Here is a 13,316-nt window from a genome sequence, read left to right as displayed (position 1 = left end):
TGAAAATGTACAGTCTTGAGCAAAGAAGAGACCGAGTGGACATGATTCAGTTGTTTAAATTTATTAAAATGAAAGATGTTACGGGGCTGAAGTTTAGCACTGAAAACAGGACAAGGGGTCATTGTTTTAAGCTATTTAAATCTCAGGCTAACATGGATATTAGGAAAAATTATTATTATTATAGCAGGGTAGTGGAACCTTGGAACAGCTTATCGGAAGAGGTGGTAATGAGCGAGGGAGTAGATAAGTTTTAAGAGGGCCATTGATCTTCACTGGGGAAAGTAAATTGACTAGGACCAGTCTAGAGGGGCCCAGAGCCTGTTGCTGGTCGTAACTTTTGTATTTGTATTTGTACTTCTTATTAACTCTAAGTTAACCTATTGTCAAAAAGCAGAACCCTCTACTTCATCATAGCAGACATAGGAAGAAAGTGGAATTTAGCCCCAAGATGGCTGTCGTGTCACTACTTAAACTACAATCAAGGGCTTTAGCTCACAGATACTCTGAGTGATTGTAGACTGACATTTGGTCCCAATGCAGTTATGCTTTGATATTTTGCATTTTATTCATGACTAGCTGCGTCGCCCAGCTTTGCATGGTCTACCTCGAAAATAAAAGTTATGTCGAGTGACCCATGTTCAACAATAAATTTTCAATTAGAGAAAAAAAATAGTATAAAATTTCCTATCAAAATAATCATTCTTAAAGAAAGAAAATGGCAAATCAAAAATTCCTGAATAAGTTAGATGCAACCCTCCATAAATGCGCTTAAGATCTTAAAAAAAGGAAGAAGATAAATCGCCAAACAATAATCAGAAGGGGAAATTTTTCTCTCAAAACAAAATTTTATTTAGTCACAGCCGAGAAAAAAATGAGATCACGCAAACAGGGCTCCCAAATGGTCCGCTTTTCCCACCAAAGTCCGTTTTTTAGGGTAAAGTCCGCTTTAGACCGCTTTTTAACATTTTGGTCCGTTTAGTCCGCTTTTGTATTGTTTTTACTAAAAAATCAGATTAAAAAAATTTTCATTACATTGAAAGATACTGTGTGCTGACTTATGTTAAGTTCGAACACGCTGCCACGGCGCCGTTTTTCTATTGAACTTGACTTTCTGGTATTATTTCGCTCTTTCGCTTCAGATTGACGTCATTACTCCTCCTCCCACCGCTGTAACATGGAAATCTAGCAAATGGAGAAGTTTGGGGGAAGAGTTATGACGTGAAATCAAAGCATTTTGCTACCGATATTTTTCACGGGTTCGTAAGCACTTGAAAAAAATCAAGAATGTTTCATCAGTGCAATTTTCTGAACTTGTGTTCGATATGTAGTATCGCGAAAAATTACTTCCTGTTGTTTGCGAGTTCAATCTTTTTGCATTTTGTTAATATTTTGATGTTTTTGACAATCAGAAGTTACTTTAACATTCATTAACTTAGATTAGCTTATTTTATCTTTAATTACAATAGATAATAAACTTTTTTTTCGGAACCATGATAACATCAAACTTTCTTGGACTTCGCCGAAAATTGCTTGCTGGGTTTTTGAGATTTCAATCTCTTTGCATCTTGTAAATATTTTGATATTTTTGGCAATCAGAAGTTATTTTGACACACTCCACCATAGATTAGCTTATTTTTTGTTTAATTTTAATAGATAAGAGACTACTTTTTTTTCGAAACTATGGCAACATTGAACTTACTCGCACTTCGCGATCCTTTTGCATCTTGTTAATGTTATGATATTTTTGGCAATCGGAAGTTATTTTGACATAACACCTCCTTAGATTAGCTTATTTTTTGGTTAATTTTAATAGACAATTAATTTTTATATTTTTGGGTACCATAGCAACATTGAACTTTCTCGCATTTCGCGAAAAGTGCTTGTCGTGTTTGCGATTTCAATCTTTTTGCATCTTGTACATATTTTGATATTTTTGGCAATCGGGAGTTATTTTGACATACGCCACCATAGATTAGCTTATTTTTTGTTTAGTTTTAATAGGTAATAAGCTACTTTTTTTTTCCGAAACCTTGGTAACATTGAACTTACTCGCACTTCGCGATCTTTTTGCATCTTGTTAATGTTATGATATTTTTGGCAATCGGAAGTTATTTTGACATACGCCATCATAGAATAGCTTATTTTTTGTTTAATTTTAATAGATAATAAACTTTCTTATTTTTGGAACCATTGCAGCATTGCACTTACTCGAACTTCGTACATATTTTGATATTTTGCGCAATCGAATGTTATTATCACATATGCTATCCTAGACTAGCATATTTTATGTTCAATTTTAGTCATGTTTAGTTTTAGAGAATATTCTTTTTTTTTTTTTTTTTTTGGAAAATTATGCCAACAGTGAACATACTTCGCGAAAATTTGATTCTCTTGCGCAAGATTTCAATCCTTTTGCATCTTGTAATTATTTTAATATTTTTTAAAATTGGAACCTGTTTTGACATGTGCTACCTCAAATTTTTTTATTTAATTTTATTTTTAAAACTAAAAAACTTTGTATCCTTATTTTTTTAAGTACTCATAATGAGTATTTTCAATTTGAAAATATAGCTCTATGAATCTAAACTTACACATTTATTCATTACATTAAGTTATCCAGTAAAAGCAGGCTCAAATTTACATTCAGTGTATTTATCACTTAAGCAGCATTTGTATATTTTTGGGTATGGTGACTTTAATAAAAAATTTTTCTTTCTCGCTAATTTTTATATGTACTTGAAGACAGTTACAATATTTTTTTGGTGCCCGAACAAATAATTCATACATATGAAGAAATGATTTGGATACTTAGCATACTAAAAAATGATTTGCAAACCTCTAATATTTTTGAACTTAGTCAGTTAGTAGCGTAGCCAGAAATTACCTCCTGCTTTGGTGTTTGGTCATAAACTCTCATATGTATATAAACTTACCATATTTTGGCTGGAAATATGTGTAAAAACCAAGGGCTGTGGAAGGGGAGGGGGACCTCCTGGCCTCCAAACTATATCTTCTTGTCTTGTGGTACCTTATATCAAAATGAATTCTCTTTAAACTGGTTATGTGAAAATTTTTGTAAATTTTGTGAACTACTATGTACTAAGGTGTTTACTGTAATAACTGTATCTAAAAGGTCTTTATTAGGTATGCACTGATTGATCAGTCACTTGGGTGATTATTTTTAACTAGCCAGTCTTTACCTGCTAAGTAGTAGAAAATTTATTTTACAATTAAAGTTACTCTGTAAGATGGTCAGTCACATGCTTGCTTGTCACTCCCCCCCCCCCCCCCCCATCCAAATGTTTGTGTGAATAGTATAATTCAATGGATAAGAAGTTCAGATGTACAGAAGATGATAAGGATTTATCATTAAAAATTATTATTTTGGTTAATTAACGAATTATCTTCATGTATTTATTGCCAGGCAGCTAATTTGCCGTTTGGTGCTACCCTGGGTTTAACTATGAATGGTCCTCCCAAGGTCCTCTTTTTAACCCTGACTGGTCCTCTTTGGTCCCCTTTTTGATTCAAAGTGGTCCTCTTTTACCCTTTTCTAAGGCTAAAATGTGTTGGGAGCCCTGCGCAAAGGATAGTTTTCTGATATGAAAATATAGTTCCATTAGGCTTAAAAATGCTTTTAAATTTTTTCCGGTGTTTTACAGCCTTGTTTTTTTTTTTTTTTTTTTTAATTTTTTTTTTTAATTTAGAAGGAATTACATCAATTTCAGTTTTTTTTTTTTTTTTTTGAGGGCTATCAAATGGCGCTAAATTCGAACTGATCAGATAATTATTTCGAATAGAAATAGCCATTGATGCTATTTCCGGGCCCTAAAATTAAAATTTGAACGTTTTGGTTCTATTTGCCTTCTGACCCCCCCCCCCCCCCCCCTCATACGTTTCTTCTCGGGTGCCCAAGTACCTTCTTTCCAAATTCGGTCCAGATCTGAGGTAAACTGGATTTGTATAGGGTACATACATACACACACACACACACATATATATATATATATATATATATATATGCTCACACAAACATATATTCTTTGTTTTATTTATATAGATTTATTAATCTTGATTCTGTTTTACAGGGCCAACTTAAAGAAAAGAAGGGGAAGTGGAAACTATTTCGCAGATGGAGAACACGCTACTTCACTTTATCGGCTGGTCACTTATCTTATAGAGGAGCTGTAAGTTATAGGATTCTTTCTTAGTCTCAGTTTCTAAGGCTGCATTAGTTTTCACTTAATAGATTGCTGGCATTTACTCTTAAACACATGTCTTGTGGACGGTCATTTTTTTAGAATTTTCACCTTCAGATATTATTTCATCAATTTGCATCTTCATGATTTTGTGCCAGTGCACGACTTTCTTGAGTAGTAAGTAGAAAAGTGCTAGTTAGAAGAATCAAATGCTAATTATAGAAAAATACAGCAGCAAAAATTGTTAGTTTAAACAATCAAATGCTAGTTATAGAAAAACACAGTAGAAAAAGTTGCTAGTAATCCGGAGGATAATGTACTGGATTTTTTGCGCATTGGAAATATCAAAATTATTCTATAATTTTTTATTGAAGTACTGTCAGCCCCGCTTTATCAAATATTATCGGTTCCAAGAAATACTATTTGATTGAGCTTGGTGTTTGATTAATCAAGGTATTTTTTTTTTTAAATCTTTCTAAATTGACACCATTTGCCTTTAAACATAATAATATACAGTGGCTCCCAAAAGTGTTCGCACACCTACAACTTTCAATGAAATAGGACCCTATCCATTGGTTAGAATTAATATTTCGGAATAGGTATTTAATTATAAGATCTATGATCAATTTTCAACAAAACTACATGAATTTTTTTTTTTAAGTATTAAAACTTATTTTTTAAAAATCAATAAGTGCTGGAAATTTAATCTCACAAAAGTCTTCGTAAACTTTAAAAAATGTCTATATATTATTGAATAATCTAACTTTTTATTAAGTTATTATTTAATAAAATATCATGCAGTATCAACAACACCTTTTAAATGTCTGGGAATAGATTTCATTCTTTTTTTTTTGCGTAATTTCTGAGTAAGTGTTCAACCACACTTCAAGTCTTACTGTTTCTAGCTCTATTTTCGTTTCAAAGATATATTTTTATAATATAGCCTCCAGATATCTCTAAATGTCTTACTCCAAATTCAAATCTGAAGATTGAAGGGGTATTTTCTAAACTTTAGGGCATTTTTTGAGGCACTAGACGCAAACGTTGAAAACCATGTGCTTCTTATCATTATCTTGATAAAAAACAAGGTTGTTTCCGATAATCAAATTTTTGGCTAGGAGTTTAAAATTGGTTTTTAAAATATTTAAATGATTGACATGATTCATTGTTTCATCAAAAAATTCCAATCTACCAAGTCCTCATGCTGATATGCACCCTCATAGAAGAACACTTTCACCGTCCTGATTAACTGGTCCAACTAAGTTCTTAAGATTAAGTTCCTCATTTTTTTCTTCTTTTACAATTATACAACAATTTAACCAAAAATGTTGAATTCATTTTTATCTGTAAGTAAGATGTAATTCCAAAGCGTTTTGAGCTTATTTATCATTGATTTTGCGACGAAAAGCGTACGCTTTCTGTTTTCCGCACGGCCAAGAAAATTTCTGCGGGAAAAGGTCCCATTTAATCCAGCTAATCAGAGAACTTGGCGAACAATTTTAGGTAAAAATTAAATATAAAAATTTTACTTTAACTCTGTACAAACTTTTACAGCATTGAAATGCGTATTTTTCATAAATTTTTTAACTGTAAATCTCCGATCACGCTTTGTCAACTTTGCCGGTTGACCTTTTCTTACTTTGTTTTCGGACTGATTCTTTCCTTTAAAGCATTTCATCAAGCACTTTAATTATAGAATGAAATACATTAACTAATTTAGAGACATTTCAAACCAATTTACCGCTACTGTGAGGAAAAAATTCAAATTTCAAATGGTGTTTGTGGTTTTTTACAATACCTGCCATTTTAAAGTAATAAGCGCAATATTAAGGAATAAATAAACAAAAAATTGAAGCCAAATTACTTTAAGGGTCAGCACAATGCAAAAAACAACATACGATAATTTTAATCATGAATTTATTCGAAAATATTTGAGTGTACTCTGACTTTTGTGGCGTCTTATTTCTCTGTCTCTTCGTTTTTTTGACCCATTTCAAAAAGAAAATCCGTCAATACTTTGAAACAAATTACAGGGTTTGATTTGGAGTGACATAGGAATGATATGAAAAATTATTGGACATTATATTCGAGTTCAGTTTTGCGTTATTTTGGTTTTACTAAAAATTTTCAAGGTGTACGAACACTTTTGGGAGCCACTGTAAGTATTGCTATTCCTTAAGGAAATAGTTGATGTATTGGTAAAACGTTTTTGAAATAAGCTAAATAAACAACAAAATAGTTTAATAATTAATTACAAGTATATATCTGATGGACTCAAAATTATAAACTTTAACTTTCTAAATATGAACTTTAACTTCTACCAAGAATACAAACTTTAACTTCCTCTTCCATTAAGCAATGCGGCAGATAAACAGCCGCCATTGAATTGTCAGTCAGTTCCCTTTCGCACGTTTTGCTTGTTGGTCGTGTCTCCGCGCGCTCGTGCAGAGTGACGTGTTGATTCGTAATGTTCGCGGCTACAGTTTAAGTGTTCTCAATGTTTTTAGCATTTACCTGTTTGTACTAAAATGTTTTTTAGTGTTTTACATCAAGAATGTTTCGTCATCGTTTAATAAGTGTTCCTCGACCAAAAGTAGTAGGTATAGTCATGCAACCATCAAAGTGGTAACTAAAGTGGCGACCAAATAATGAAACTTATAAAACGTAACTTATAACTTGAGTTGTGAAATCTCTGTTTTGCCACCTTTATCCAGCACATTATTTTTTGAAAAATTCCATAATAGTGGATTGCTTGGTCAAGGGGACCTTTTGGGAACACTTTTTTGACTCCCTTTTTCCCTTCCTCGTCTACCATCTTTTACATTTAATATTTATCAATTTATTATATCTTCTGAAATGTTATATTTCTTTGTACTATTTAATTCAGTTATCGACTAAGCTATCTTTTTTTTCTTTTGTAACAGCAAAGACAGAACCAGTATAAATGTTTTGATGGAGTATGAATGTTGTTTTTCTCGCCCGTTGTCGGCTAAAAATATAATTTTATATTTTTTCGTCAATATATGTCCTCACTTAACTTATTTCTAATTTATTCAAAAGTTTTCTTAGCAAAAATATTTGCGAAATCTGATCAGTATTATTCGATTATCCAGGGATATTATTCGATCAAGCAGGGATCTTTAACATTGCGTCTATGAAGAAATATTTGGTTCCAGGAAGTTTTATTCGTATAAAAGGTGTATTCATTTATCCATTACCCGATTAAGCAGAGCTGACAGTACTAGAAAAATTAAAAAAAAAAAAACCTTTTGCATAAAATGTGTCCCAATGAGAACTGGCTAGTCACTGTTGTCTGTTGTAATTCAAAGTATGATTAGCATTCTTTCAATTGGAGATATTTGCAGTTAACATACATGCAACTATGTTATTACATTGATATATTGCAGAAATAAACTGTTAAAACTTGAAAATATTCTGTCTTTACTTATTTTGATCAAACTGAATTTCTAAGCTAACTAGCTTACCTAAAAAAATTGCTCACACAGTTTGTAGTTTAAGCTGGAAAAAAATGGAGTCTTGTTTAAAATACTTTGTAGTTCTGGTTAAAGGGTAATTAACTTACAGCTTATGTTGAAGATGATTTGAAAAATTCAGTGTCGTTACAATTTACCAGCTGCCAAGTTTTTTTTTTTTTTTTAAACTATTTTTGCGCTCCATGTAAGATAACTATCTGTATCAGAGGTCTCCAAACCATCGATCATGAGCTACTAGTGATCAGATAGTAAAAATAACCTATACTCACAATTTATATGACATTCAAATTCTTTTGCCATCATGGACTTACTTGTTAATACTATTTACATTGAATAATGGATGACTCAGAAAGAAACTCCAGATGATATTGTTGGCATACAATTAAAAGAATATGAGAAGACTGAGACTGTCAGTTCAGTAGCTCAGTAATGTTTTCTAAAATATAAAATCTGATAGAAATTTAAAGTGCTAAGCTTGATTGAGGCGCACATTGTATTGTTTCAACCACCTAACTCATTATTCCTGTATCTGAAATGGACGATTGCATTTCTTGTGTTATTTTATTTCTTAGACCTATCTGATGTCTGGGTTAATAAAAATAAAGGCTAGAATATAATTGAACTTATTTACCATAGATGACACAAGTATGCAGCATTTTTCTTGTGTAAACCACTTGGTGTATTTTGATGATTAGCTATAAGTTGGTAAATTCTTTGTTATAAAGAAGTTGTTTAGTGTGGAACAGGCTATATATCCATTTTTATTGCATTAAATATCATAAAAGTAAACATTTAGACGTAAATTAGTTTTACTACCCCCACCTCACAACTGAAATTGCAAAAAAGGACACACTATACCCATTAGTGTGGTTCAAAAATATGTGTAAAAAAAAGTTTATCCTAGATAACATGACACCCCTCAATATTTTTAGACTTGTGGATAGCAATATATTGGAAGAATTTGAGCTTCCTATTTCAACTGAAAGACAGTGCTGAACCCCCTCCCCCAAACATCATAAGTATGGTGAGGGGGGGGGGGGGGTTAAAAAAATACATTGAACTGAAAAAACAATACTATATACAGTGAAACCTCCCAATAGCGGACACCATCGGGACCAAAGTTTTTGTCCGTTAACAGGGAGTGTCCGCTATTGGGGAGTCTGAATTTATACAGAGCCGAATCTGGGGGGGGGGGGGAGGGGGGGCAAGCCGGGGTTCTTGCTCTGGGTGGCAACTTCAGGGGGGGGGGGCGGCAAATTCGAGTGGTGCTTCCAGCAGGAAAAAACAGGCTTAATCTTAAAGTCTGGAAAATACTCTAAGAAATAAATATTAAAAATATAAAACTGGAAAAAAAAAAAAGCAAAACAAAAACGGGGTGGCGAACAGCAAACGACTCTTTGCACAGGCGTTTTTAGGTATTGCAGAGGGGATAAGTAGGCACTTTTGATGGGACTGAACTGGAACACGTGTACTATATTCGTCCTTGTTAAAATTAAATAAAAATCTACTAAACATTGATTGCTTCCTCGTTGATCAACTAGCTTCCAGCACCGTGCTACCGCCGATGGCGGCACATTTTAGGGGCGGTACATTTAACGATGTTAAGGTAAAGTAAAATATATGTATGCTGAAGGCCAAACAATAGTTTTTCCTTCACTCATTTTCTGAAGCACCCTTTCCTTAGAAACAGGAAGGGGGAGTAAAAGAGCCTGTTAATGTTGCGGCATTTACAAGCGAATAAACATACTGCTTTCCGTCACGGGCGCAAAAAATAGGGAAATAGTTTTGTCCCCAAAATCGAAAGTTGGCCAGGGGTGGACTCCGAACCTCTCTTCCCATTAAATTGACCAAAAATCTTTTAAAACTGCGTTTTATACTACCTAGAAAAATTTTCGGGAGAAACGCCTCCCCCCCCCCTCTCTCTCTCCAACATCATAAAAAAAACGTGTTTAATCTTGTTTTCAATGCTTCAATTACGAAAAACTTCAGCCCGTGAGCCGCTTGAAAACTACGCCTTATGTCATCGAAGATTGGCTTAAATTACGTTTTTGGAGCATTAACTTCAAGAAACTTACAAGAAGCCTACAATCGCGTTTTTCAGGTTTCAACTTCAAAAAATTTCTAGGGATGGACTCCGAAACTCTTCTTTCCTTAACCTCGCTATACATCGTCTAAAACTGCATTTTTCGAACTACAATTTAAAAATCTTCCCGGACCTCCCTTTCCTGGAAATAATCGAATAAAATGTAGTGTTGTATTTTGGAACCTACAATTCGAAAAATTATTGGGAACCTCCTCTCCCGTCTAACACAGTATATATCTGAAACTGCATGTTTTATGTTTCAATTTCGAATAACTGCCAAGAGGTAGCTCCCCCCCCCCCCCCGACACCGTATTTTTCTGACTGAATATTATTCTTACGATTAAGTTCATATTGCTGGTATTAAAGTCTAGTAACATGAGCCCTGCTGAACCGGAAGCTGAATCATCTGTCTCTCTGCATATTGAAACATGCGTTCGAAGCATTTAAAAGGCTGCCAAATACGTAACTCCCCCCCCCCCCCCCCAGTTTTTTACCTAGCAACGGCCCTGCTCATCCCTTCAATTGCAACGGAGCAACCCCCAAAAATGAGTCTCCCTAATAAGATAAAAATCCTCTCTTGAAAATTTTAACATTGCAGGCTGTGCCATGAACCCCTTGTAGGCACCCCTTCGAATATTAACATTTCAGTTTCAGAAACTACTTGTATTCCTTATTCAATGCACAGTAAGATTTAAGCCTGCTCCCTTACAGCGGAGTGTAGTGGCGAAAACTGGCAGATTAAAAACAATACATACATATCTGAATACTAAACTCATTTTCGGAAAAAAGGGGAGAGGGAGAGGATTTTTAATTGCAAGTTTGTTACACTATATATATATATACACCCCTGTTTTCACAAACAATAGATTTTTCATAACATTTTTAGCATAAAATAAATTTTTAATCTAACTAGATCACACTTTGCAGTTTATTAAAACTATGAAAATGCAACTTGATAGAAAAATTTAAAGCAAGATGGATGTGTGTGTTGGGGGGGGGGGGGGGCGGCATTTTGAAGCTTTGCCCCACCTCTGAAAATTCCTAGATCCGGCACTGAATTTATAATGACATTTTAATTTTGTATTTTAAACCTACACATACATAGTGTATAGTTCTAAATTAAATTGATGAGTAGTGTGAAAATAAGTGAACTTACCCAATAAGTAAATAATCCGATGAATCTTTCGGGAAAATAAAATTATGAAGGCATTTGTAAATTGTCCCCTAGTTGAACAAAACCAGTCAAACACACTGGAATCAATGTCGTTGATTTTCAGCACCTTTTTTTGTTTTAGATGGTAGCAAAATGTAGCTCAATCAGCTACTTTTCACTCAATCTGGGAGCACTGTGCCGATTCCTCATCAGCATCTAAAGGGAAACGAAGCAACACTGACGCCAGTCTCCCAAAATCTAGAAGGGGTGTGGGGGGGGGGGATATTGTTAAGTTGCATGAAAGTATTTTTTGAATGAATTCTTCTGCCATACAGACTGATAAAATAAGGTATTGTGTAAAAGGAGAAATATTTTTTTCCCTTCTGTTTTTTGCTGGAATTTTGTGCATGAAATGGAAACTAAAATTTCATAAGCTTCAACTTAAAAGGCTCCTGTTTTCGGAGAAAAGGTGGTGTTAATCCTCTTATTGGTACTGGTTAGTCTCAGAACATTGTAAAGGAGTAGAAAAAATGTTTTCCACAAAAGCAGTGCAGAGCAAAATCTTACCAGACACAGAAAAATAAAACAAAACTCGGCTGATTTACTGTCTGCTAATGTAAGCCATGTAATATAAGCCATGATGTCATGTAAGCCTATCTCGAGGGTCTGGGGATTCAGAAACTGTCCATTTACGGGGAGTGTCCGCTATCTGGGAGTGTCCGTTAAGGGAGGTTTGACTATTATAATATACACAAATAATATGCATATCCATTGCAAAAAAAAAAAAAACAAATATTTACTAAAAAACAGCTGAGGAAATTAAATGTTTCTAAATTTATGACATTTTCTTTACTACGGCTAATGTTGAAATAAGGGCTCAATGAGCAAGCACCCTCTTAAAATTTGAGTAAGAAGCTGAAATTTTTACAGCATAATACTATTAATAAGTCTAAAATAAAAAAAAAGGGGTGTCCTGGACTCTAGCTGAAGAAAAGTTTTTTTGAACCACCTTAATTCATGTATTCCTTTTTGACCAAAAAAAAAAAAACTCAAAACATTTTTTCATTGGTTTTTCCGAAAAAAACTCATGCTTAAAACAACAAGGATGCTGAGTGGTAACCACTGATCTACGTAATTAGTCAGTAAAGCTAGTTTAGAGCACTAAAACTATAATTGTATGCAGCCAATTTGCTAACATTCTCTATTCCCCTCTGTAGCAGGACGAGAAGGAGGTTCAGCCGATCGACATCAGCCAGATACGTAGTGTGCGGGCCATTGGCAGCCGGGGCAGGAACATTCCTAAGGCCTTTGAGATCTTCACCAATGAGAAGACATTCGTGCTCAAAGCCAAAGACAGCAAGAACACTGAGCAGTGGGTGCAGTGTCTGTCCATTGCCATGGCCCACTCCCATGCAAAAGACACCGAGCCACACTGACCAAAGGAGCATGGTCTATCTGAGAAGCAAACCATGTCTCTTGGAAGACTGTAAGTGGAGGATTTGGATTGTGAGTGTTTCCCGGTAATTCGTGTCTGAGGAGGAAGGATCAGTTAAATGTATTACAACTCATTTTGGAGATGATGTCTCCAAGAGTTTCTGAGGCAACTTTTAGTGAATTTTCTTGCTTAACATTTCACAGATATGTGCATCAAAGTGCAGCTGGAATTAGACCTTTCTCTTAAAATGATTCCGACTTTGTCTTCGAACCGATCAGAACTTCGTCGGTGATGTCGTTGCTTGCAATGCATTTTATTGTCATATTGCTGGGTAAAGGTCATCAAAGTGAAAAATGTTCTGGCAGTTCTGGCAGGAAGTTATTGAAGTGATTGTTCAAAGTTTTCCATTGAATGATGGATTAAAAAACAATTTCTTTGCCCTCAGGTGGATCTGATTTTGACAATATGGCAACGGTAGCAAGAAGGAATTGAAAAATGTTGTCTGAGCAAAAATAGTTGTCTCAAAGGGGCATCCATACCACACGGGTCCACTGTTCGGTATTTTAGAGGAATCTTGAAGATGTTGATATTTTAAACCTTTCTTAATCTAAACAAACCAATAAAGATGAGGAAACATATTTTGCACAATTATAATTTTAAATCATTCATGAGTACTTAATAATGTGGTGATATTGAATACGTATGTGTATGTATTTGTGTACAGATGTACTCAGATTCATAATGAAGTCTCTGTGATTAATCTACTTGTTTGAGATCATTTTACCCGAGTGAATATTAACTAATTTCACATTTTTTCTGTCCTTCTATTTGTTTTTGTTGTACTGACTAAACCTGTCCACTTTTTACATTATTGATGTGTCGCAATACAAATTCATCATAGATGAATTGCATGTGATCTTATATTATCCAAACAATGGACAGTGAACAAACA

At 34.2% G+C, this 13,316-nt stretch overlaps 1 protein-coding gene across 1 annotated transcript in view; it reads left to right on the top strand.

Moving 5' to 3' along the window:
• Window positions 1-12,859, top strand: part of LOC129224191 (protein melted-like) — a 48,397-nt gene extending 35,538 nt beyond the window's left edge. The window contains exons 14-15 of the mRNA XM_054858608.1: window positions 4,089-4,187; window positions 12,147-12,859. Of these exons, the coding sequence (XP_054714583.1) occupies window positions 4,089-4,187; window positions 12,147-12,365 (318 nt within the window). The 3' untranslated portion in view covers window positions 12,366-12,859. The remainder of the gene's footprint in view (window positions 1-4,088; window positions 4,188-12,146) is intronic.
• The last annotated feature ends 457 nt before the right edge of the window (window positions 12,860-13,316 follow it).

This window comes from Uloborus diversus, chromosome 6 (genome assembly GCF_026930045.1).
Source record: "Uloborus diversus isolate 005 chromosome 6, Udiv.v.3.1, whole genome shotgun sequence".
Classification (NCBI taxonomy): domain Eukaryota; kingdom Metazoa; phylum Arthropoda; class Arachnida; order Araneae; family Uloboridae; genus Uloborus; species Uloborus diversus.
The sequence above is the reverse complement of the archived record's forward strand: the minus strand, read 5'-3'. Positions and strand labels throughout refer to the sequence as shown.